At 39.8% G+C, this 26,452-nt stretch overlaps 2 protein-coding genes across 3 annotated transcripts; one reads left to right on the plus strand and one right to left on the minus strand.

Moving 5' to 3' along the window:
* Nucleotides 1–1,690: 1,690 nt before the first annotated feature.
* TUBE1 (tubulin epsilon 1) lies at nt 1,691–16,255 on the plus strand. Of its 2 annotated transcripts, XM_074578320.1 has the most exons (12): nt 1,691–1,790; nt 1,870–1,943; nt 3,222–3,274; nt 5,719–5,776; nt 6,353–6,468; nt 7,485–7,606; nt 8,906–9,093; nt 9,909–10,084; nt 10,831–10,971; nt 13,145–13,285; nt 14,164–14,338; nt 15,461–16,255. In XM_074578320.1, exons 1-12 carry the CDS (start codon nt 1,766–1,768, stop codon nt 15,617–15,619), a joined length of 1,428 nt encoding a protein of 475 aa, XP_074434421.1. In that variant the 5' UTR covers nt 1,691–1,765; the 3' UTR covers nt 15,620–16,255. The 2 variants fall into 2 exon arrangements, with proteins under 2 accessions (XP_074434421.1, XP_074434422.1); XM_074578321.1 differs by lacking the exon at nt 3,222–3,274 and having other exon boundaries at nt 1,727–1,790.
* A 671-nt stretch (nt 16,256–16,926) lies between these two features.
* Nucleotides 16,927–25,998, minus strand: CCN6 (cellular communication network factor 6). Its single transcript, XM_074578322.1, has 5 exons — nt 25,936–25,998; nt 21,664–21,940; nt 20,991–21,233; nt 18,035–18,228; nt 16,927–17,606 (listed from the first exon to the last, which is right to left on the minus strand). Exons 1-5 carry the CDS (start codon nt 25,996–25,998, stop codon nt 17,325–17,327), a joined length of 1,059 nt encoding a protein of 352 aa, XP_074434423.1. The 3' UTR covers nt 16,927–17,324.
* Between the last annotated feature and the right edge of the window lie 454 nt (nt 25,999–26,452).

Below are 26,452 nucleotides of genomic sequence, written 5' to 3' on the forward strand. Positions count from 1 at the left end.
ATGACAGTAGGCAAGAAGAATAGAAACAGTTTCACACCTAGTAGCTAGAACAGACCACAGCCAACAGGTTCAGACCAGTTCAGATAACCACAGTGAACAAAATTAAGCTATAGGTTACATCTAGTCTGTCCAGAGAGAGATAAGAAATTACTATCTGCTTTCACGATTAGTATTCATGTAGTTTTACACTGGTGATTAGTTTATAAAAGAAGTGTTTGAGGCAGTATTACTCTATTCATGCTAAACTTTACACCTGCTTATAACACTGAAGCCATTGGTCTTTTGCAACTTCAAATGTGAAGCTTGAATGAGCTTGGGCCACTCATTACTTTTTTCTTAAGAACAATATGAATTTCAAGTAGATGGATTCTTCCCTTTCAATTAAGTTTTAAAAAATTAGTCTTGATATGTATTTCTTACATATTATATTGTATTGTACAATATTGTATTTGCAACAATACATACTTAATCTTTCCAAGAAAGTTTTTTTAAAATAGTCATTTGGTATAACGTTATTTTCCTGGGGACTTATAATTGGTCTCTACAGGATCCTAGGCCATGTCCAGGAATCAGCACCATGGTTTCTCCAGAGCAAATAAAGGATTAAGATACACTGAACTTCAGATTTCTATTAAGAATTTCATTTAGCAAATTTTGTTTGCACACCAGCACTAGAAATAATATATTTGGGAAAAGCATATTTTGTTGGGTAGTTTTAGCCATAAAACCTAATGAACTGGGTTGCATGGAAGCACTTTTGTTCTCCCACAGGAAGCAGAAATGCCATCTGTGTCACACAAGAGCTTTCTGCAAGGGGCTGGTTTGCGTATCACGCATTCCTTACATGATTTTGCAGCGCAGCTATGCTGTGGACCAGTCTTAGCATGCTGAGACAATGGCATCTCTACATTTCTCGTCTCTCATTTTCAGTCCCAAAGTTGCCATGTTCAACACAGGCAAAAGCACCTCCTAATTGCACTGTGGACAATTACTTGCATAAGAAATGTCAAACTGAGCTTAAAGGAAGATAGTTTGCAAGCCTGATGGGAGGGTACATCATTACAGCATTTCCACATGACCATTTTTTCACTTAATTTTTAATTTGTATTTTCGTATCATTTGGCACATTTCACACCATCACTCTGAATGATGTATTTGGGGAAAATAAAGCACATCATCTCACCCGTTTTTAGCCGTAAAAGGAAATGAACTGTATCGTATGGAAATATTTCTGTTCTCCCACAGAAAGACTTCATTTGAGGCCTTTGCCATGTCTCCCGTGCTCGGGCTTTAGCAAAGACCCTGTAGCCCCTGACAGGTTCACCCTCAGGCCTGCACCCAGTTTGGTGGTACCTCACCGCATCCACCATTTCCCTACTGCCAAACAGGAGACAGGCACCTTACTACTCCCTCAGCTTCTTTCAGTGCACACTTATTCTTACACCAACCCTTGAATCTTACAGCAGCAGTCCCGGCGGTCAGGATCAGCACCCACACGCCGCTCCCTCACACTGCCGTCCGTCGGGCCCGCCGGCCTCAGCGGGGCCCTCAGGAGATCCCACACACCCACACCCCCCCGCCCCCTAATGGAACGTTCCACTCGCGATGGGTAGGCGGCGAACGCCCGATGGGACGTTCCACCGCAGGAGGAAGGCGGGGGGAAGGAGGCAGAGCCGTTGGAGAAGCCCGCCCGCCGCGGCCATTAAGCGGGAGCAGCTTCCGGGCGCCGAGTTCGAAAGAGGAGGCAGCCGCCGGCCGGTCAGCCATGACCCAGTCGGTGGTGGTGCAGGGTAAGGGTAGTGCCCGGAGCCCCGTTCACCCCCCCGCGCCCTTTCCTGTGCCTGATCCGTCTGTCTATCCCCGTTGCAGTGGGCCAGTGCGGGAACCAGGTGGGCTGCCGCTTCTGGGACCTGGCGCTGCGGGAGCACGCCGCGGTCAACAAGGTAACGGTCCCGTTTCCTCCCCGCCTCCCGCTTCACCTCACCTCACCTCAGCTCCCCGCGTTGCTGGCCGGAGCGGGGCGGCGGTTGGGGCGAGACGCCTTTCGCTCTCGCCCTCAGGGGGCCAGCGGTGGCCCTCGCTTCGTTCCGTGTTCTTTACCGTGACTACAAAGCACAGTGTTTATTTGGTTAAACCCAGGCCGCTTCGTTGTGAGCAAAACTATCCCCCAGGGTTTTTATACCGTTTAACTGATCATCTCTAATTCAGATCTGCTTTCTCCAGCCTTTCCACCTTGAAAAGCCCAGGATGTCACCCCGGTTTGAGGCAATGAGTGAAAAGAGAGCTTTGTTCAATGCAGGTTCTTTGCCCCGGCGTGGTAAAGTACAAAAGCGGCCCACCAAAGCCCACCTTTATGTTAGCAGATGCCGTGCAGTGACTCACTGTACAGTTGTGCAGACCAAAATAGCAGCGTAAAGACGGCATAGGGTTGTGCTGGGTACCTTCAACAAAAATGCACCCTTCTTGCCATGACGATAAAGATACTATTTCCTGGTAAACACCTTATGTTAACAGATAATGATGAGCAGTCCTTCTCAATGCCTTCTGTTGGAGCAGCTGTAAAAAGGCAATGGATGAAGTTCATAAGCATATGGAGAGTCTGTTTGTTTTAGTTTTGTAGGGAACAGTGACTTCCAAATTCTGCTTCATCAGGTCTTTAGGAGTATGGTAAGCAGTCTGTAAAATAATAATCCTAAAGTATTTAAGCTTGACAGGTCTCTTTAGCTTTATAGTGGAGTAAGTAATTTCCACGCCACCCGTCAGCAGGAAGTTTAGCAATCACTGATACAGTGTGATGTACTTTCCTTTTCACAGAACTTCCTGGATGTTGGTGTCATGGAAATGGAGCCCATGGTGAACTGTGTTGTATCAGTGAGGAACTGAGTTAGCTATTCAATTTAATAATTGCATTGGGATCGTCACTAAAATCCCAAATCTTTAAAAATGAAGGAAGAGTAGTTGTTCAATCATGTGCTGAAAAATTAATTTCCTAGTTACATCCTCCTGTCAGTTTTTAATATCAAGCTGATGCTTCAATGAAACGTTCTTTTTAGTGCTGACTACAGCTAGTTGTTTGCAACATAGACTTTCACTCTTTTTTGAGTGGGGTGGTTTGACAGGTGACCTTCAGAGGTCTATTCCAACTTTTAAATTATTCTATGAAAAAGCACTGAGAATTTCTGATGTTACGTATCGCCTTATGTCATGTTGTTTTCTTTTAGAAAGGAATTTATGATGAAGCATTAAGCAGTTTCTTTAGGAATGTAGATACAAGGTAAGTCTTTTTATCAAGCAGCTCATGAGTTTAACACAGTAGATCAAGGATTCTAGTATCTTAACCTAAGTTACAGTTTTCTTAGTTTCAGGTCACATTTAGTTTGTGCTAGAAAAAGATTTTGCTTTTTTGTATTCTCCTCAAAACACTATCTTTACATTTCAATTTCAACTATGCTTACTTCAGTAGTTAAATGTGTTGAAAGTGTTTGGATTTGTTTTCCTTCCCCTCTGTCCCAAGAATTGACAGTCAGGATCTGATAGCTTTTTCTGTTGCAAATCATGATCAGACTGCAAGCTTACTGAATACCAACTTAGCAGCATTTCTTGTTGTATAGGAGTTGTAAGAGGAATTGTATATAAGGCAGTCAGAGAAGGTCATGACAGTTTTTAAATCCTTTTTATCTGACAAGTTTGTTACACAAAGAGTGGTGGCTATGGGTCTGGCTTTTTTAGAGTTAACCAATTTGTACCTCAAGAGCATTCAGTCATCTCTTATCTATCCAGTTACAAAAATCCCTGCAGTTTGCAAGAATAAAACAGTTGTGCACTTGGATATTGCTGTTGCATTTTAGTTAATTAAAAAGCATTTGGCCATCATCTGTTTCCTTCCATCATATGGCAAGGCTGCAATGCAGCATGCAATTTTAACTGAAATAGTATTGAAATACTAATTATTTTGTCTCAAATTTTACCTCTTTGAAAGCACATGCAAGTGCATTGGAATGCATCATTGTCATTCCTTGTGGGCATTTCCTAGGATGCTTGGCTGCAATAGAAACATCTGTTTTCTCTTTGTAAAGAGGAAGAACTTATCTCACTGAATACTGTAGAAGTTTCAAGGAAGATTCCCCTACCTGTGAAACAGAAGAATGATTATTCAAATCTCGTCTTTTTCAGGAGCTGAAACAGTCCCCTCTTTTAACTCTATCCTTGAACCATAATTTAGTTAGGGAGAGTGGTTTCAAACGCTGTTGCTCGTGTTGTGAGGTCTTGTCCTTTTGTTATTGTTGTGGCGTTTGTTTTGATTTTATCAGGAAGAACTAGTTCACCTGCCAGGTACTTGCAGGCATAAAACCTGATGTCACAAAAGTGACAAACTTCAGTCTTCTATGCTATGCCATACCATTGTTCAAAATAATTAATCCAGGTGGGTTATCCTGTCAGAAATAGCTATGAACAACGCTCTGGAAGAACCAGACAGACTTATTATGGTTACTGTGGTTATTAAACTCTGTAATATTGGAAATGTGCTTACACATATGTATGGTTTTATATGCAGAAATGCATGTCTCAAGCTTAGGGGTTTCTAGGGAACGTGGGGATTTTCTTCAGCAATTGAATCAAAGTGATTGAAAGTATGGGTTGGCATGAAAGACCACAAAGGAAATAGTAAGTAAATGAAGTGTTGATTTGGTGGGTTTTTTCTTCTTTGAGTTTTGTTAGTTCCTGAAGAGAAATAGAACTTTTCTAGATGGATTTGCTGGTACTATAGTGGACTCGTATACAGAGTTGTGTAAGCTAGAGGAATCACATGAGTACTGGAGGCTGATGTGAGTTGCTCAGCTAATGAGAAGTGTCCGGAGAACTTTGAGTGGGGGGCCGGAAGATCCTTGAGGAATGCAGTGCAGCCCCGTACTCTCTTTCCCTCATTTCTGATGGGACGGAACATTTGATGCTGTAGTGAATTACAGCTGATGTTTTTGGAATATTATTGTGTTTGACCGTACAATGGTCCAAGAGATACTTTAAATTTCGGCTTGACCATCCCCCAAAGCAGGTAAATAATTGAGGGGAGAATTAGATCCGTCTTCCAGTATCCCTGCCTTTTTTCCCTAAGTTGAATAAAGTTTGGTCTGACTGGAGTATCTCACCCTTTGAGTGCAGAAGCACCAGCATTCATTGTGGTGTGGAAAAAATGTAATTGTACAATGCGTAATGCCCTAGGTTGGGTCAATGCAAGCAATTCGGCAGGGGGAGGGGGGGGCGCGGAAATAAAAGGAAAATTAAGCTATGTCATGATTTCTGGACTGGTAAATCTTAATGTCAAAATAAGTCAAGCACAGTGCTGTGCTACTGCAGTTATACAGCTTTCACACCTCAGGCAGTAGTACAGTACTGTACCACCCCCCATTGGAAAGCCTGTGGTGCTATTTGGTGCACTTTGTTCCATTATATGATGCAGATATACCACGTGCTGGATAGAAGATAATCCTTTCAAGTTTTGGCAATGCTTGTAGAATTGCCACAGAGCAGAGGCTGTATCTGAGAGTAAACTTTAAGGGCTTATGTTATCAGCTTCCTGAAGTAACTGCTTAGGATGATTCTGATTGAGATTGTGTCCTGTAATTCTATTGCTTTAGGGAATTATGAGGTCTTTCTTAGCAAATATATATTGCCTTATTTTCTATTACAATTCTGAGCTTGGATTTTTTTTTTTTCCAGAAGTGGTGGTGATGGTCCTGATATTTACAAAGGAAAAATCTATTCTTTAAAAGCACGAGTAAGGCAATCTATAAAGGTCGTTCTTTTTACATCGCATGTTTACATCCAACTGTGTATGAATTTTCATAAGGTCCTTATGTTTGCATAGGTTTTCAAATACTACTTTGAATAGTAAAATTTCTAATAGTAACTTTTATGGTTCTGTGGAGTAATGCAGGTTGCTTCAGTCTGGTTGAGTAATTTACTTTATAATTTTAATAAAATGATTGCAGATATTACCAACCAAGTTTTCTAAGGAGTGGATTTCTTTAAGCCACTTGAAGTGATTAAGAAGCAAGAAAACTTGAAACATAAAAATGCTTTAATTTCTTTATTCTGAAGTATTGGGGCAAAATATTATAAAAGTTTAAAAAAAATTGCATTTTTCTGAAACACTGTCCTCTTGAGCGACTTCTAGCAAATCAGACAAGGTGAATCTAGTTGGTCTCCTAGTTAACAACTGAAAAAAAATTCTCTGTAGCGCAGTAGAAACAACATACCTTTTATATGGTAAATCACTTTATATTTCTTTGTGTGACTATTTCGAAGGGTGGTTTGCTTACTGACTGAATTTTAATTCTTTCCTTTCTCAAAGGCACTGTTGATTGACATGGAGGAGGGTGTGGTAAATGAAATTCTGCAGGGACCATTGAGGGATGTGTTTGACAGCAAGCAGCTTATCACAGATGTTTCTGGTTCAGGAAACAACTGGTGAGAACCTCTTCAGAAAGCATTTCTTAGCAACTAATTAGATGGCATTTGAAAAGGGAAGCTAACAGTAGCTTTCTGGTTCATTCTGCACCTGGGGAGCTGCAGCATATTGCCAGTAAACTTTGGAGCCACTGTTGCCTGGAGGAGGGCTTTGAAAAGCCCTTACAGAAGGATAATTCTGCTGATACATCATTTTGTCTATTTTTTCTTCCTCTTTTTTGATTTTCTTTTTCAAAAGAACACGCTTTTTATTTTTGTTTCTTTGGTATTCAGCTGCTTCCATTGCTAACTCAAAGCCATAATCCAGTTTGAGACTGTGCAACTAGTGTGGAAATGAGATTATGAACAAATGCAGTTCTGATTTCTAAGCACCACAGAATCTGGCTTTGTGCATAGAAACTATATTGCTAAAAAGAGAAATTCAGAAAAAGGTTGATTAACATACTCAATTCCAAATTTTCACTGAGACCTTAATGCACCTCTGATAATATTCAGTGCAGTACAGACTGGAAAGCATATCGTCAGCAAATGTACCAAAAGAGAGTGCAGTACATGGAATAAAGCATCCTGTAACTTCACCATCTAGCAGGCAAGTGTTTTGAAAATGAGCTGTGTGGAGTATTTTTATTACTAGTAGCAATTGACTCACATAGTACTCAAAGGAAGATCAGTACATGTATTACATAGGGATATCCTTATTTTTAAGGAGTGTATAATTTTCATTTCATAATTACAATTTGGTCATCCAATATGGGAGTTGATTTCCGTATTGGTTCAAAATAATAGTGCACACTCCAAAGCTGCAAACTTAGTGCTGCTTACATCCTCAAAATTAAAACCGTATCTTGATTCCCATGTTCACATGATGTAATCACAGCTTAGCAACTCTCACAAATTAGGTGTTGCACCCAGCTCTGGACTCTGACCTCTAAAATGTCAAATAGGAAGAGCTAAAATAAAACACTGAAAATTGATTGTTGGATTTTTTTTTTTAAGAGGACTTCTTGTCTCCTCAGGGCTGTAGGTCATAAGCTGTATGGTTATCGGTACCGGGAAAACATTGTGGAAAAGCTAAGGAAAACCGCAGAACATTGTGACTGTCTACAGTGTTTTTTTATAATTCATTCTATGGGAGGTGGTAAGTAATATATTGTGGTTAGTATAATTACCCTAGCCACAGATGAAAAAGAAAAACCTGGATCTTGAAAAGAAGATCAATGTAATAGTCTACATCATTCAGAATGCAGAATAAAAAATTTAACACAGTCCAATTAAGTGGACCTGTAATTATTTATTACTTGTTTTGTTAGAGCACTGAGGAGCCTTAATCATGAACTAAGTGCTACTCAGAATAAAAATACAGCTAAAATTTTAAATATGAGGCGGTGGGTGGATCAAGACAGATACCAAATACGAGGAAACACTGAGGTATTACTGGTCAGAAGAAGGGACAGTGGCCTCAGAACACTGATATCATTGTTGTAATCAAGTTATTTTTAATTGTGGGGAAAGAGTTTTCCCAAAAGGCTTGGAAAGGAGACTTCTAATGTTACCGAAGTTTAGAAGAACTTTGTTGTTCTGTTTTCTTTCTACGTAATTCTCTTGAATCCAGTCTAGCTACTTTGTTAATAAATCAGAAGGGCGAATCCCTTGCAGTGACAATTGTGTCATTACTGTATTGCCACTAAGTCTTCCCCAGAAACATGTGGAGAGCATGTATTATAACTGGTTATGATGTGGAAAAAGACACAGAAAATAGCTTTAAATATAAAGCAAGAGTTTTGTCAAGGGTTTTTTTTGTGGCCGTTTTCTTAATTTGAGAGACCCTGCAGATATCATTTCTGTTACTGCAGAAAATCGCTGTCTTGTTCATAGATAGAACTGTCTGCTGCCGAGAATAATAGCTGTCCAAGACAGAAAAACCACAGTTTAGTTCTCTGATCTGAACTCAGTGCTATGTGTTTAGCGCTAATGAGGAAAAATGTGTGTGTGCTGGGGGAGAGGGGTTGTTCTGTTTTGGCTGGCAACGAGAAGACTTTATAAAGAAACCCCCAAAAGGAAAGTAAAGAATTGTTTGGGGCAGTTCAGTGTTTATAAACAAATGTTTTATTTCAAAATTCAAATTAAAGATTTTAAAATAGATAAAAATAGTAGGTCAGAAAAATGTTGGTTACATAATAGGAATTTTGGGGTTGCAGAATTTTTTGGGATTGTATACTTCATACTATGGGAAATGTTTTTATCACTTAATTATTTTCCTGTCTGGGAAAACCCTCCTTGCCTTAATTTACAGCTGAGTAGCCTCCACTGTCAGCAAAATGCTTCAGAAAATATTCATCAATATTGAAAAGTTGTACATTTCCAACATATGAGACTTAAGGCTTAAGATAACGTGGGGAACCTTTTATCTTCTCATTCTGCCTTCCTTCATAATTAGGGACAGGATCTGGCCTTGGAACTTTTGTACTAAATCTGCTTGAGGATGAATTCCCAGAAGTATATAGATTTGTTACTTCGGTTTATCCCTCTGGTGAAGATGATGTTATTACTTCTCCATATAACAGTGTTCTGGCTATGAAGGAACTTAATGAACATGCGGACTGTGTGCTACCAATAGAGAATGAAGTAAGAAATAATATTCTATTTCTGTCAATTTCTTTTTTTATTAGACCCCACATAGGAAGTGTTTCTTCCTTCTGTGCATTGATTTTGAGTGCCAAGTCTTTAAAAGCGTAATTTCATTTTTTTTAAAGTAATAATTGAACTCCTAAGTCACTTGCAAACTTTTGGAATTAGTATCAGTATCACTAAAAAGCTGCTCTGCACCTTCAAAGTAGTCTACAGTGAATTTCTTAATGTCTATTTCAAGGTAAACAATGAAAAGCTCCTATTTACTGAGGCTGAGAGTCTTCTATATTTTTTTTTAGCAATCAATTTGTGCATAGTATTAGTAGAGTCCTGCAAGGGAAATGACTAACCACTCCAAATTCCAACAGATATGGGCATCATAGGCATAGTTAACCATGCAAACCACTAGACTCATTTGTATGTAACTTCTATGACTCTCTCGCTGTTTGCTTATGAAAAAAGCAAGAGAAAGTGAAATATATTTAGAGAATATATTTTTGCTTTCACAGGAATTATGAAAATTTAAAATGTAATTTTAGCAGATGAGGATTTTGAATAGTTGAATAAAATTCAAACTTCTGAGTCAAGCTCTGGACATGTTTGTGTCGTGTAAGGAACAGACTTTTAGAAACACTTCAGTCAATTGGAATTGGTCAAACGGTAGACTTACATGTATCAAAGGTATAATATTTGACAGTACCATGTTTTAGCTTTTTCTTTAACATTAATTGAAATGAAAAATTGGCGTACTGAATTTGAAAGCTCTGCGCTCAAGATTTCTTGTATGCTTTTTTTTTTTCCTTCTCTCAAAGTCTCTGTTTGATATAGTTAATAAAATTCATCAGATGATCAATTTTGGGAAACTAGGGTCAACTGTGAAGCAAAACAGCTTGGTAACATCAAGTGCAGGCAGTGTAAAAACTGTACAAGAGAAGCCGTTTGATGCAATGAATAATATTGTAGCCAACTTGCTGCTGAACCTGACAAGGTAAAGTTACAGGTTATTTCTCTGTCAAAGTGGTATTGCTGGAGGTGGTGTGTGCTGCAAATATGCAGGCCTGCATCAACTCAAAGAATATTGTTTTCCATTTGATATAAGTCTCCTCTTTTTAAGAATTAGTTACTAAATGTTAAAGCATTTGGAAGTATTCAGATGGCAGTGGTGTTGCTCTAGCCATGATAGTCTTAGAACTGAAGTAAGACAAGGTTTATAGGCAGAAGGATATCATCTTCCATTAATGCCTAATGGAGCCCAGGGAGGTTTGCCTTTCTAGGACAGTTGTATTATTTTATAAATACCATCAGATCATTGTTTCTCCAAAACCTTCTATAGCTCCAAGAAACTCCTAGTGAAATATGCTTCTGGAGTATTGGCCTGCTTTTCTTTTAAGCAGCTTGTTAGGAATGCTGGGTCACGTGTGTTTTATTACAGGGTATTTATTAAAACTGGTAGTCAGCAGCTATGTCCACATACTGAAAAACAGTGCTAAAGACTACAATCGGGAAAGAAGGTCACATTCTTGATGATTTATTGTTCTGTAATGGGAAGTGTAAGCAAATAAGATATAGCACCAGTACTGCCAAATGTGAAAGTGTAGTAATTACACGAACAGTTTCTTGAACGCTGTGTTGTTTTACTGCTTTATTGTACAGAACAGTTGAAAAATAGATTTAATGAATGTTTACATTATAAAGGTAGTTTACTTAGTTTATAACAGTTTGTTAATTTTTCAGTTCTGCTAGGTTTGAAGGTTCCCTTAACATGGATCTTAATGAAATCAGCATGAATTTGGTTCCATTTCCTCGACTTCATTACTTGGTTTCAAGCTTGACTCCTCTGTATACATTGGCTGATGTTAATGTACCTTCTAGAAGGTAAGAAAAGACTATTATGGAAGCTTTACATTTGAGGCTTAATTTCTGATTCTTCCCTAGTTTTCATTAAAAAAATTCCATCCTATAGTAAAACTAAGGGTAGACGTTCTAAAACTTTTAAGTCTGCCACATTTTCAAATTCGTCCTGCTGATTTTTAGGAACAACCTTCATCCCTTATCTCCATAATGCTTGAGCCAGTAAACTTGAAATGTATTTTTGTTATCTCTGCTGGGAAATATTTCTGTTGGAAAAATGTATTACTTAGATAGAACCCCCACCACAAGTTCTTTTGCACTCGACTCAGAATACTGTAAAGATAAATGAGGAACTGAACTAGATTTGCTGGAAAGCAATGGCATCTTCAGTCTGGAGATGCAGTGAGACTATTTAAGAGCTTATTGTAACAATAAGCTGACACTTGTCAAATTTTGTGAGATTATTTTTCTGCCGTTGTCAGTGGGATAAATAACCAGTTAGAATAGATTTTACTGGTTTTAGTGAATTAAGTTCAGTCACAAAAGGTCCAAGTAGCAAAAGAGGCAGCTAAGGGTAAGTGGTGGAAGTGTGCAAAGTGGGCAAGGGGGCAGGACCACCCTTTTTTTGTGATGGCAAGTTGTGATGATCAGTTGAACCTCTTGAAGCCATAGCCTGCAGAGACGATACAATGCTGGAGGGAAGGTAGTAGACTATGAGGAGATGCTTAGTCGATCATGTTTCACAATGAGGTGAGAACAGTAATATCTTTGTCTCCTTTATTCAGTTATTTTTTTAATAGGCAGATTGTGGCAGAGGTGATTAAAAAAAAAAAAAGAAATAGAGATGATAGATGGCAGAGAGTTTGGAACAAATGGAAAGAATAGCTTAGATGTTATGTGTCCATAGAAACCACGTCAAGACACCATTTTTGCTATCCCACAGTACAGTGGAACTTGTTTAAAGAGGTGAAGAGAGAAAGAATATGAGCTGCAGTGTCATCTTTTAAAGGAGTCATACATGATTGTCCTAGTTTAGCTGGGATAGAGCTAATTTTCTTCCTAATAGCTGCTGTGTTTTGGATTTAGTATGAGAATAATGTTGATAACACATTGTTTTAGTTGTTGCTAAGCAATGTTTATATTAAGTCAAGGACTTTTTCAGCTTCCCATAGAAGCTGAGTGGGAGCATAGACAGGACAAGCTGCACAAAGGAGTATTCTGTACCATAGACGTCATGTTCAGTATATAAATGGGGATTGGCCATGTGGCAGGAATCGGCATTCGCTGCTTGGAATGGGCTGGGCAGCCAGTCATTGGGTGTTGAGAGTAGTTGTATTCCATCACTTTATTTTGTATATTCTTTTACCATTATTTTTTTTTCCTCTTCCGTTACTGTTCTATTAAACTGTCTTGATCTCAACCCACGAGGTTTTTTTTCTCGCTCTTCTCCCTACTCTGCTGTGGGCGAGGGGGAGTGAGTGAATGGCTGCATGGCCCTAGTTGCCAACTAGGGTTAAACTATGACAATGACAAAACTAAAATAAGTAGACAAATATGTATAGTCTGTCTTTTCCTAAATCATTGATCAAAATTATGCGCTTGTGTGATTCGTTGATCCTTTTAAATAATGAAGTGTAACAGGCAGATAATCAGTTCTGTAAGGGTCAGCAGCACTTTGGTATTCTTTGTCAGATCCTTCACAAGCAGTGAGATTGTCCACTCAAATTGTCATATAACTGGAACGTCAAGTATATATATGATGATATATATATATTATAAGTATATATAAATATATATATATTAAATATATATAAAATGTATATATTTTATATATGAGATATATGTATTATAAATATTTTTTTCCTTGTGTTCCTTTTACATATTTTTAATACTTTGTAACCATAGACCTAAATTTGCAGTAATAAGGGTCTCTTAGTCTGTCCACTTCTCTGACAGTGGCTTGTAACATGAGGGAGAAGAGAGGAAAAAATGTATCTGGTGTGTTTTTAAAAACTTATAAAGCCATCATATGTACATATAAAGGTTTAAATCGTTTTCCTGTCATTCATGGTCCCAGGTTAAATGTATCTTTATCTCCAGAATTTTATGAACTTTTAAACCCTGAAGGTGGGCATTCTGAAGAACTTTTGTAGCCTGCTTTAGTGTAAGAGCAGATAACTGTTTTCTTTTCACCTAGGTTGGATCAGATGTTTTCAGATGCTTTTAGCAGAGATCATCAACTAATTCAAGCAGATCCCAAGCATAGCCTCTACCTTGCCTGTGCACTTCTCGTTCGAGGAAATGTGCAGGTTTCAGACCTTCGCAGAAATATTGAAAGGTTTGTAATACCACGCAAACTTGTTATTGCGACTGTTGTCAGTTGTCCAGGGCACTCTAACTTTTAATTTGAAAAATTTTGATACCAAATCAGTTTACTGAGAAATATTTTTTTCTTAATTTTGGAAGGGAAGAAAGTGTTATTAATTTACATTATGAGTTAGAATAAGTCACAGCATTCTTGGATTTCCAAATAAAGGGGAGCTGACTAGGTGTCCCTGTGCTGCTCCTCGTGTTCTCAGAAATGCAAAAGAAAGTAAAGCCTGACCTTCCAGAGGTTTCCTGCCAGTAAAAGATTTTGGAGGAGTAAGTTTTTAGAAGTTTATTTTTACTGAACAGAAGGCCCCTCTCTTTTATGGTTACTTTAATGTACATAGGGAATCATCCTTATTTTAACAACTCTGTATTGTTAGCACTCTGTTTTTACCTTTTACACTACTGATCTATATAGTAATAACAGGAAAGGCAGGCAAGCTTTGCGTACAGAATGGAGTGTACAGGCAGCCAGGGGTGCAGGGGAAAATTTCTGACAATCTAAAGCATTTTAGTTATTTCTAAACTACAGGTAGACTGATTGTCCCCTCTCCTAAATCTCAGAGTGCTTGCAGTCCCTTTTATAGAAATGGGTGCTTTTAACTTTACTTTTCAAACTCTGACACATTAAATTAACAAACAAAAACCAGTGTTTGCAATTTAAATTTAAAATAGACACAGTGTTTTAGTCTGAAGTCTAAAATATCCTATTAAAAATGATAGTTGGAACTGACTTGCTTAGTTGTGAAAGCTTAAATGTTAACCTTCTCAGACTGTTTGTTAGCAAAGGAAACTTAAACTTTGTGTTGTTAACGTTCCTTAGGTAACTACATTTTTGTGTCACAGGTTGAAGCCTTCCCTGCACTTTGTCTCCTGGAATCAAGAGGGCTGGAAAACTGGTTTGTGTTCAGTACCTCCCGTGGGCCATTCCCATTCCCTTCTGGCTTTAGCAAACAACACCTGTGTAAAACCAACTTTCATTGAACTCAAAGACAAATTTATGAAGCTCTACAAGAAAAAGGTACAACTCTTATAACATCCGTAGCCTTTAATCATGAGCATCTTGCATTATTGGGGAGCAAAATGGACAATGTCACAAATGGACAGCCTAAAAATGTCATAAATGGACAGCCTAAAAGTAACAACCCAAGATTTTTATTTGTGTTACCTATCAAGGAATCATTCCAACAGCTGCTGCTTGAAAAGCATAAACCCCTTATTAATCTGTACCTACCAGCCAATATACTTACTTTCTTTAGCAGTGAGGTTGTATCTGATGGATCTTCCCAGCAGTTTGTGGTAGGTTGACCTTGGCTGGCTGCCATGTGCCCACCAAGCTGTTCTCTCACTTCTCTTCCTCAGCAGGACAGGGGGAGAAAATAGGATGAAAAGCTTATGCGTCAAGGTAAGGACAGGGAGATCACTTACCAGTTACTGTCATGGGCAAAACAGATTGACTTGGGGAATATTAATTTAATTTATTGCCAATTAATAACAGAGTAGGATAGCAAGAAATAAAACCAAAAGTGAAAGCACCTTCACCCCACACCCTTCTTCCCAGGCTCAGTTTCACTCCTGCTCCTTCTTCACTGATCTTGGTGTCTACAGGGCTGTTTCTCTCACACTTTTCTCATTCCTTTCTCAGAGCTATTGTACAGTATTTTTTACCCTTCCTTAAAGATGCTATCCCAGAGGCGCTACAAGCATCGCTGATGGGCTCAGCTTTGGCCAGCAGCAGGTCCATATTGCAGCTGGCAGGAGCTAGCTGGGTCTGACGTGGGGGTAGTTCTGGCATCTTCTCACAAAAGCAACCCCCGCAGCCCCGTGCTTCCCCCGGCTACCAAAACCTTGCCACGTAAACGCAATACACAATTTGGTCAGGTGTACCCAAGAAGACAGAATATGAAAAGATGGATGTGTAAGAAATCAGTAATATTAACTGTGATTCCATAGGGGATTGTTACTCAAGTTGACAAGTATTTAAATGAGGGATGTCATGATATAAGTGTTTAAATCTAATTTCTATGTTGCTTGCACCCCTCTCTTTAGTGCAGGCTAAATGATACTTATGGAGCCAAAGGAATTAGGTGCCAAGAAAAAGGATAACACTGACTTTATTTTATTTTTTTTTTTATTCTCATAGGCTCACCTTCACCATTATCTGCATATAGATGGGATGGAGCAAAGCTGTTTTTCTGAAGCCATATCGTCTTTGTCTGATCTAATAGAAGAGTACAATGAACTGGATGCCACAAAAGGTGGGCCTAGAATAGATCCATCAAGACTGCAGATAGCTGTTTAAAGAAAGAACAACTGATTTTTTTATTAAAAAAAAAAAAATTCCCCAAGCATCCAGCCACTTCAGTTAACCAGAATGAGTTGCAGCATGCCTAGCTATTGTGATTCCAAAGTGAGAGTGGGACAATGGCTTCCTCAGCTCCGAGAGGTGTCATATTAAGTGACAGGCCCAGCCTGTAAGAAAGATTTGAAGGCAGCTAATTACGGTGGGTATCAGTAAGAGCAGTCTTCCTAACTGTAGAGTAAATTGACGTACCATATGCTGTAAAGAGAAGAAAGAGAGATTGTAGCAGCCAAAAATGTAGTTCTTTTCTCAGACTTTCAGCTTGTGGTAAACTACAGGCAGGCCTTGCTTCAAAGAAGGATCACCGTTGCTAGATTTTTTTATTTTTTTTTAAACAAGCGACTCTGAAGAGAAGAAAAGCCTGCGTAGTCTTTTCAAAGATGAAAGCGAGTCTGTGAGGAAACTGGTTTCTTAAACTTTGCAGGAGAGTAGTCACTTCAGAATGCTCTAAGCTATGTTCACAGTTTTAATATTTTTGCTTCTGTGTTGTACTTAGCTGTATTAGAGCAGTTTGAGTTGATACCAAAATTGGCAGTATCAGAAAATTCAGCAAAATAAATTTTGTTTCAAGTATTATACTTGGAGTATTAATTAATATATTATTTTAATGATTCATATTCATGAATGCTGAGTTGCACTTGATAATGAGATAATACAATATACCTCTGAGTGAAACATGCAGTTATAATAAAGTTATAATGACTGTTTGGAGAACAAAGTTTATACGCTTAAAAGAATGCAAGTAAAATAGATGTTTTAATATTTATAATTACCAGAGTAAATAGATTTTTATATTACAGTAAGAACTGTTACAAAACAGAATATACAGCTTGCTTGCCGGCCTTGGCTGTCTTAGAACAGCCAGAGTGGTGAACTGTTACAAATCAGAATGGATCAATACAATGATTTCTTAAAGCTTGAAGTCCTTCTAGCAGAGTCAGAGTGAGTGTGCAAGGGAGCACAATTCTGAATGTATACGTCCAGAAGTATTCAAAATAAAACATTGTGATAACATTTGTTGAGAGCATTTTTTTTTTAAACATTCTAAAAATAATCATTTCCTTGAAATTTTGCATCTATTATCTGCAGGTGCCCACTTATTTGTTCCTTCACAAGTGCATTGTTTATATTCACAACACTAGAGAAACATTATCTGCTGCAAAAAGCAATCTGAGCTTAAAATTGACTTCTGTTTGAAACAGTACTGATGTGTTTTACTATTGCAGATACATAGTAGAAAATGTTCATTTGAGAATCAAAAATGATAGAGGAAGTATTACAGGGTAATTTTTTTTTTTTCTAATAGGTTAGTCAGAGCATCTGTGAGTTTACACATGTTTGTCTTTGTGGGCAACAACTTGTTACGGTGGGGTATAAAGATGTGCCTTTTTTAATTACCAAAAGTTCTCTTTTTGACAATATAAGTGTTATATATATCCTTCTCAAGAATGTATTTCCACATATAAAAATAATTGCATTTGAAAAGATGTGCTCTTACTTGCATTTTCCAGGTGCTATTTAAAAAATGAGTGTTTACATACGTAGTTTCACCATAAACATCGCTGTGGCAGGGGGTTATGCTGACTCTCCAGGGTGGGAATGTGCTGTTGCACTCTCAGTATGTTACAGTCAATGGTGTAATTTGTCATAAAACTTTGAGTTCGGAAAATATATCCCCTGGAGCACTGCAGATCCGCTGACAGACGCATGATGTTATCCACATCATCTTCCACTTAAAGAAGCCTTCATTGGGACACTCGAACTGGACAGTGATCATTTTGGACTTATTAGGTACGCAGCACCTCTTGTCCAAGCACACCCCACAGAACGTCAGTTTGTAGCTTTGAGTAGTTGAGCATCCCGAAAAAACAAGTTTCTCTGCTGTAGGGAGCTGGAATGTTGGTTGACATGTTTTTCCTTTTGGAATCTTTAATATAAAACCAAAGAAAAGCCTGAGCTTTTTACACATTGAAAACAGAAACATGGAAGAAAAAACTGCAACGTTTACATAGAAATATCTTGAAAATTACTCCTTCTGAAAGCTCTCTTATTTTTGCTTATCAGTCAACAAATAGAAAACATATTCCGAGTGACTGAGCACTAGGACGGCACTAGCAGCACTTAGATTTCAGGACACTGTATTTTTTGTTTGAAATTATACATCTGTAGTTTACTATTGAAACCTGAAAGCTGAAGGTAGAAAACAGAGAAGGTAGAAAACACTAATGAGTTATTTTAAAACCCTTAGGAAAAGAATGAAGTTGTTTAATATTAGTAGTTACTAACACATCCATTTTTTCATTACTTCCAATATTTGCATTTTCTATTAGGAAGTTACTTTATATTAGAAAATACCTTTATTGTCTTTGGGATGTTGGTCAGACAAGGCTGGATTAAGCATAATCTCTTTTCTTTTTTCATTTCACACTTTCTGTTTTCATTGGTCACTCGGCTGGATATGCCGATGCCGCAGGTCCTGGAGCAGGGTGTCCAGGGAGTAGCCTGTACCAGGCACTTGTTCTTCAAAACTAGCGGCAAGCTTCTGTAAACTAAGACAGCAATATATTATTTACGCAGCAGAACAGCCCCAAAAGGATTAGTTGAAAATAAAAGGATGAGCGTTTGATTTCCGTTCATGAAGGCGCTTTTGTAGGTAAATCTAAAAATGAGGTGTAAACAAAGTTATACAAAGCCAGCTGAGCTGCCGTTAAACTTTTTTGACAGTGGATGTGCAGATCCTAGCAAGGACTATGAAATTGCATGTGTTGTATGACCCTGCGGTTTAATGGGATGGAAATGTTATGTGGAGAGAGTTATTTGTGGAATTTTTATGAAATGTCCATAATAGAAGAGACACTGGAAATTATTGGAAGCCAAGCATAGCTTGAAAAGAGATGCTGAAAACATTAGTGTTGGTTTCTCTGCAGTTATCGTGAAGGGTTAGGTTTTGTATCGCAGCGTAAAATTCTCCAGTCACTTCTAGATAGCACCAAAAAGCCCATTTTCTGATGGATTAGGGCTGGATTAGGTGGAGTACACTCAAAAAAGAAACACAATTGCAGTGCAAAAGTTCATCGTGAAACTGCAAAAAAAACCTGACTATGTGGAAACTGCATTTAGATAAGAGAACAGGCAGAATTGCAAGGATACCTGGAAAGTAGAGAGCAATTTAAAGATCTCGTTGCAGCAAGCAGGCTAAAAGCCTGTCACAGATCTGCAACAAATAAAGGGAAGTTAAGTGTTTGTTTTTACTTGGTGTGTTTTTAAAGTATGACCTATGTACATCCCTATGTGTCTAAATTAGGGAAATAGACTTGACAAGGAAAGCCAGAAAAAAGCAAGGGTAGTGAAATGAAACTTAGCGCTTGTTGTTCACACCAACAGAAAAAAGACTTTTCAAAATAGGTATTGGCCCTTTGAGCCATCCATGCAATTCATGCACAAGTTGACAAGATTCTTCTGCTGCCCTGGGAAGGGGACGGGGGAAGGTCTCGCTCAAACAAAATTTCAGAGCGTTTTTCTTCACCGGGAGACAGGGTTCTTTTGGGGGTTTTGCACATTTGCAGTTCCTTATTTTCTATGTTGTCTGCTGTTTTCAAATACCCCTTTGGCCCAGAGCTTCAGCTTTGTTGTCTTTACAGAGCTCAGCTGATTGTAGCTTGAGGTATCTCACTGGAACAGCCATGCCTCTCGCCTGTCTGGAGCACTGTCCTAGTTAGCTGTCCTTCTCCATCAGCTGTGTCTTGGAGAAGGAACAAGTCAGTGGGTTTGTATCACCTGAAGAGCAGCAACCTTCAGCACGTACGGCCACCACAGGGATAGACCATTGGGTCCCTGAGCCAACTCAGGCAGGAAGTCTGCTTGGCAGGCTGGGTAGCTTGTCTCAAGGTTGTCTTCTGCAGTTGGTTCAAATTCTTCAGTAAACGCTGTGAGGTGCCAGTGCTGCGCTCTGCTCACCAGAGGAATTACTGAAAGTTGGGCTTCAGCTTTTGGATCCACTGAAACGCTGCAGAGTAAGTGGTTTAATGCTGTTCTCCAGGTAGCTGAATTACCCCCAAATCCAATTGATGTATCTCATGGGGTCGAATAGTTTAGTTGCCATTGTTTTCAATGTGTTCTGTTCTTTCTTTGATCAGATTAGCATTTGAAGTCAGTTGCCTTACCGAGTGCATTTTTATACACATCATTAAGTATATTTCTGTAAAAAAGCTTTAATACTGGTTATAGGTATTGTATCATAATTTTGAAGTAAAGATGAACTTCCTTTTTTACTTTTGCTAACTTGTGTAACCACTGCTAACGTGTTAGAAGTTGTCCAAGCTGAACTTCAGATTTTGTAAGTGGGTCTGTTTATCTGCAGGTTGACATATGTGCGTCTACCTATTTAGTCAGCGGTCTCTTACAAAGAGTTTCTGATAAGTTTTGAGATCCTTTTCTTTTTATTTTATTGATCCATGACGATGATTCAGGCCGTAATTCAAGTTGCTACCAAATAAATGGCTCAGCTTTCTGGTACCCACATTAGTTGTAATGAAGATGAGTTTCACCATGGGAACTTGCGCATGCCCAGGGAAGGAGACCGGCACAAAGGGCAGGGAAGGGCCAGGATGGCTGCTTCTGGCAATGGTGCTTCCTTAAAGTGGAAAAGAGAGCTACAGTGTTAGCAGCAGAGCAAGAGTGAGGTTAAAGGGAACATCAGCCAACATCCAGAACCGCCTGGATGACTGTTGTACGGTTTTGATCAGGTTGAAGAGAGAGGAGATGGGGGAGGCTTGTCCTTGCAGTGACCTGAAACTTTGTGAATCTATTAAAGCTGCAAGGCAGTCCTTATCATTTTCTGCTTTCTATTGAAAGAGGGCTGCAACATGCTAATATATGTGCGTGGGGGGAAAAAAAAAAGACTCCCCACTGCCACAAAGCAGGAGAAAGTGAGACAGCTCCCAGGCTGTGAAATGGCTGCCCACCAGCAACCCTAATTGGTCTGATCGGGTGAGCAGTAAGCTTCTGCAGAAAGATGGGTTGAAGGTAGCTTTGGCCAATTCCCTGGTGACAGCAGCCAAAAGGCTTTTTGCTTTTCATATTCATCACGTTTAGAGAAAAGAGTCTGTGACCTAAGAGTAAGAGGGGTAATTGGGACAGACCAGTCACCCTGGCAGTGGCCTTCAGCACGAGCTGAGAAGTTGCCAGGGTGCTGCCTGCCTGGCTGCCGGAGCCAGGGACACTAAATGCAGCAAGACTCGAGTAAAGTGCTTGTAAAGAACTTTACTTCTTTACAAGGTAAAGAAAAGTTTACCAGTGTAGCCAGGCACACCTGACATCAGTCTGTAGTTTGTTGATTGAAGCTGCTTGTGCTGTCCCGGGCCGCAGGTGGATTGTCCGGGCTTCTTTCTGCCCGTGACCCTGGCGCAGGGACTTGCTGCTAGTTTTGGGGTGAATACAGGCGTACATCCAATTGCACCACTGACACACAGGCACTTATAGAGTGGGTTAGGTTGGAAGGTCTGCCCGTTAAGATAATAAACTCCATTGAGCTCACATCCTACAGCTACCAGATCTGCAAATGGTAAACAACAGTTACTAACGCAGGAGGAGCAGGTGGTTCCTGCTTACAGATTGCTAAAATGCCATCAGCCCTTTACTGCACCCACAGCTTCCAGTTTTCCCCAGCCCAAGCACATTTTTTTTTTTATTATTTATGCCCAGCGATAACTGCAGCCGTCTAACTTTAAATCAGTCATCAACGTGTCAGCAAATAACATGCTTACGCGCAATGAACTGGTTTCACTAATGCATACACGGGTAAGTTTAAAGTCAGCCCCAGCCTACTCAGATTCTCCAACTGAGCCGTCGGGAGGACTAAATTTGGATAAATTGCCTGGCACAGAGCTGTGGGGCACCAGCAGGCGGAGTTTTCCTCCAAACCCATCTGCCTGCATGGTCCCACCTTCCTGGATTTGATGAAGGGAAGGTGAAAAACAACTTACATGCACACACGCCTGTTTCGTACCTAGGCCGGTCGGCCGAGTAGTCGCAGTAGAGGCCTTTGTGGGGATCGCAGATGTCTGCTTCGTTGCAGGTCTCTCCCGACTGCTTGGCACAGACCTTACAGCAGCCGCAGCCGTCCTTCACCAAGCTTACCCCAGGAGGGCAGGCCGGCACCGGTGGGCATCTGCATGGCCAGTGACAAACCTCCTTGCGCTGGTGGATTTCACTGGTTTCGGAAGGTTTTTCTCCAGGTTTCACTGGTGGGCTGTGGAAAAACTTACACACAGTGGGATATTTTGGGAGCTGAATGCATTGTGCATAGCTGGGATAGGATAAAATGGAGTTGGGATGGAAAAAACTGTGAAGTTGTAGGAAGACGCTTAACACTTCTCATTTCACAGGATCCAAAAAGTGAGAGGCTGTAAGGTTTAGGTAGGAGACAGAGGACCAATTTCATCAGTCGCTGCCACTCACTGAGGTGTTGTTCCACCAGTGAGCCTGGCCTACTGCTTGTACAAAACACAATTCATTGGTCTTTCCTTTGCCTTCAATAGAACAAGAGCTGTAGTGGAGCCAAAGTAGGAAAAAAAAGTGTTTTAAAGTAGCAGCTCTGTGGAAACAGACCTGGGAGTCCTGGTGGACAACAGGATGACCATGAGCCAGCAATGTGCCCTTGTGGCCAAGAAGGCCAATGGCATCCTGGGGTGCATCAAGAAGAGTGTGGCCAGCAGGTCGAGGCAGGTCATCCTCCCCCTCTACTCTGCCTTGGTGAGGCCGCACCTGGAGCACTGTGTCCAGTTCTGGGCTCCCCGGTTCAAGAAGGACAGGGAACTGCTGGAGAGGGTGCAGCAAAGGGCTACCAAGATGATTAGGGGACTAGAACACCTCTGTTATGAAGAAAGGCTGAGGGACTTGGGTCTCTTCAGTCTGGAAAAAAGATGACCGAGGGGGCATCTCATCAACACTTGTGAATACTTAAAGGGTGGGTGTCAGGAGGATGGGGCCAGGCTTTTTTTAGTGGTGCCCAGTGACAGGACAAGAGGTAACGGGCACAAACTTGAGCATAGGAAGTTCCACCTAAACATGAGGAGGAACTTCTTTACTCTGAGGGTGGCAGAGCACTGGAACAGGCTGCCCAGAGAGGTGGTGGAGTCTCCGTCTCTGGAGACATTCCAAACCCGCCTGGACGCGTTCCTGTGCAACCTGCTCTGGGTGACCCTGCTCTGGCAGGGGGGTTGGACTAGATGATCTCCAGAGGTCCCTTCCAACCCCTACCATTGTGTGATTCTGTGGAAGTAGGCGGTGGGTTTATTTTAAATATTCCTTCCCACAAGCCTCCTATCAAATTAATTAGCTTTTGATTCCTCCCACTGTTTGATAGCCAGCCACTGCGCTTTGTGCCACCTGCTGATGGCAAAAGTCTTTTAAAATAGTGAAGCTCTTTTGAGTGTTACTTTTGCTCCAGATTTTGAGTGGCTGTTTGGGAAGGAGCATTATAGTATTTACAAAGTCTCTTGTGCTAGGCCAAAAACTGAATCCTAATAAGGGAGGCCAGTAGTTGTACTGAGCTTAATAGGCCGTTCTCCAAGAGTGTATCTATTTGTATGCGTAAGTGTTCATTAAATCCAAGGCTTACAGGGCAAAGACCTCTAAAGAGATTTGTATCAGCAGCAGGAAGGCAAGATGTAGTCAGAGTTTACTGTTTTCTAGAGTCTGTCTCAGAATTCGTGTCTTTTTTTTTCTTCTTTTCTTTTTTTTTATTTTTAAGAAAAGGAAGTCCTAAGTAATTCTTGATGGGTTTATTTTTCCAAAGATTAAGTCAGCCCAGAGCGTGAAAGGATCTATTTGAGATCGCTATGTTCTATCTGCTTTTCTGAAGAACCGCGTCTAAAACCTAACAGTTTATATCTTAGCATTAAATCTTTTTGTGCTGCTGATTTCAGCAGAAATGCAGAGATTGTGATATAGTTATTGGTCGTGGATGACTGGGTCCATAGTGAAGTGGGGGCACACACAGCGCTTGGCCACTAGCACAATGTAGGGCTTGGGAACTGCTCTCATCGGGGAGCTCTGACCGCCCGAAGAGCAAGAGGGAGAGAGAAGATCCAGCCCCTCATCAGGTGCCAGTATCACCATCTAGCTTGTAGAAATTAAAAAAAATATATATATAGCCTGTATTTTTTCCGGGCACATCAAGCCTCGTCTATCAGTTTCTCCCCCTTCCTCCAAACTGGGCTCTACTGATGTAGAAACCAGCTCCAGCGCAGACACTAAGGGAAAGCTGGGGAAGGGGTCGTTTGTCTGGGTCTCCTCTCAGTTCAACTTTCAAATGGGAAGTATCTGCAGAATTCAGCATTTCATACGTCATATCCCACGAAAGCTCGCGCAGCATAATTGAGCTGGCCTAATTGCAAGCAGCAGTAAATGACTTTTAAAAGGCTTTTTTCTACCACTAATTTCCATTTTTCATGGTCATTTACAAGTACACTTAAGATATCTTAATCCACAGCTACTAATGAAGCTCCAAAGCAGTAGCTTTCAAGTTCCTTTGGCTGAATGATTTTTAAGATACATATTAATTCACAGAGGCAATTCATATAATAAATGAATATTAAGCAATGTCATGTGGTATTCCGTGCAGCATGCAGGAGATACTCTCCTGAATGTGTTGTTTTGTTAATCATTTGCTGATAGAGGATTTCTTCTAATTGTTTTTACCTAAATGCAGCGATAATATAGAAACAACTATCTTAAGTATACTTATTTTAGGCAGCTAAGCCTTTCCTGTAAACCATAGTGTTAATTTGATGAACGTGTGCATTGGAGTGTAAACCTTCTTAAAGGCTTGTGCTGGAAACAAGACACACAGGTGTTCCTACACATTTAGCAGCATTCAAGACTGCGTGGTTGTTTTAGCAGACACTTTTTTGCTGCTTTTTTTCTTTTAAAGCAGAGTACTATTATTATTATTATTATTATTATTATTATTATTATTATTATTATTATAAATTTGGCCATGTGCCAGCTATATGAGGTTCTGTGGCTTAAATCAGCTATCACGTTTCAAAAGGGGTATGTGTAGCAGGAAATAATCTGTGTCCTTCAACCAGTACGTTTAATTTGTACAACAAATTAAAACATGCTGCAAAACTACAGAATTCTACCTAAGCGAGTGATTTTTCTCTCCTATTTTTAGGGAAAGATGTCAACCGAAAGGTGTGGGATTACAAACTTTCCCAGCAAGAAAAACACCATCAGGCAAATATCTGACGGTTTTAACTGTGGAATTACTGAGAAGCTCGGTCTACCTGAAAAATCTTCAAAAATCTATTAAGTTACAAAGAAAACTTAAAGTTTGCTTGTAAAGTTTACAGGCCAAATATTTTTCTAATTCTTGTTTCCCAAACTTTCTACACTGAAGCAATCCACACCACACAAGCCCACTGCATATTTTTCCTGATCCTATGGGCAAATCAGAAAATGAGACCATTGTGTAGGAGCCCTTCATGTGTTGCTGTTTGTTTTCATATGTTTTAAAGATTTAACAAGGTCTGTATGGCATAAATAAGCAAACAGCAAAAGTAGGCAATGTGTTATTGCAAATGTTCGGTTATCTTAGTCTGGCTTTAAATGCGCAAAAAGCTAGCAGAGCGAGGCAAGCATTTGAAAATTCTCCATCTGACATTCATCTTATCATAAAGGAAAAATAGACTGGGCAAGGATAAAGTGGATTTTCAAAAATAAATAAATAAATAAGGTAACTGGCCTTTGACACAAATACCTTCAGCAAAGCTATCACTTAAAATTTTCTCATAAGAGACAAAGCTGTAACACAGCCCAGGTGCCTTTCTCATTTGCAAAACTAGCGTTAAGTCAGACCACTGTGTACATATATATATATATATTTATATAGAATATGAGCATGGACAAGATGTTTACTTTCTTATTGCATCAGATAGCTATTTGTGGGTTTTTTTTACTTTTTTTTTAATTTAAAATGAAGGTCACTGACAATTTCAGCTTCCCTAAAACCTTTTTTTTTCCCACCAAATCATATTAATGTACAGATTAGAGAGAAAAAAATACCAAAATCAGGACTGATGCAGTAAATAAGCTGCCAATGAAATTTACTCAGGCGTAGGGAATGGCTCCGTATCCTTTCCGAGGAATTTGCATCTCTGAAATTTATTTTGTCATTAAGCAAATAAAAACTTTAAACCGGGACAGGGTGAGGGAGGGAGAAATCTTTTTCTTCTTTTTAATGAACTTACCTGTTGCGTACAAGGGATGATGAAGATGGTGGGAAAAAGGAGCCACCGCATGTTCCTGCACATTCAGAAGTGAAACTGGGAGATAGGGAACAGGCTGAGCTGTGGCAGAGGAAGCACTGAACACAAAGCTCTCCTCTGTCTCCCTTGCCAACCCTACTTTCCCCAGCACATGCACGAACACATACACGCATTCACACTTGAAATTCTCCACTTCATACAGAACCAGCTTCACACTGAAATTTCCAACCGATCTTCTTTTCGCTGCCCAGCGCTACAATACAGATTTTCACACCCTGCTTGAGCCCATCCAGCTGCTTCAGCAGATTCTGCCTGACTTAATTGAGGTCGGGTGGGGTGACATCTGATTCTTAAAATCTTGCTGCTGGAAATGCAGTGTTATTTTTAACTTGTCTTTAAGTCCATATTACAGGAATTTCTGAAATCTGAAGGGCAGAGCCCCAAATACGTCTATTTTTTGAGACAGAGAAAGCAGAGTTTCTCGAAATTTCTGATGTAT

The sequence above is a fragment of the Larus michahellis genome, chromosome 3 (assembly GCF_964199755.1).
Source record: "Larus michahellis chromosome 3, bLarMic1.1, whole genome shotgun sequence".
In the NCBI taxonomy this organism is placed as follows: Eukaryota; Metazoa; Chordata; class Aves; order Charadriiformes; family Laridae; genus Larus; species Larus michahellis.

Coding starts and splice junctions, on each gene's coding strand:
- TUBE1 (XM_074578320.1), top strand. CDS start 1,766: ATGACCCAGTCGGTGGTGGTGCAGG. Junction 5,777..6,352: donor TCTATTCTTTAAAAGCACGA/GTAAGGCAATCT, acceptor CCTTTCTCAAAG/GCACTGTTGATTGACATGGA. Junction 6,469..7,484: donor TCTGGTTCAGGAAACAACTG/GTGAGAACCTCT, acceptor TTGTCTCCTCAG/GGCTGTAGGTCATAAGCTGT.
- CCN6 (XM_074578322.1), bottom strand. CDS start 25,998: ATGTGCAGGAACATGCGGTGGCTCCTTTTTCCCACCATCTTCATCATC. Junction 21,234..21,663: donor CGAAACAGGCGTGTGTGCAT/GTAAGTTGTTTT, acceptor TACCATTTGCAG/ATCTGGTAGCTGTAGGATGT. Junction 17,607..18,034: donor ACATCCCAAAGACAATAAAG/GTATTTTCTAAT, acceptor TTTATATTAAAG/ATTCCAAAAGGAAAAACATG.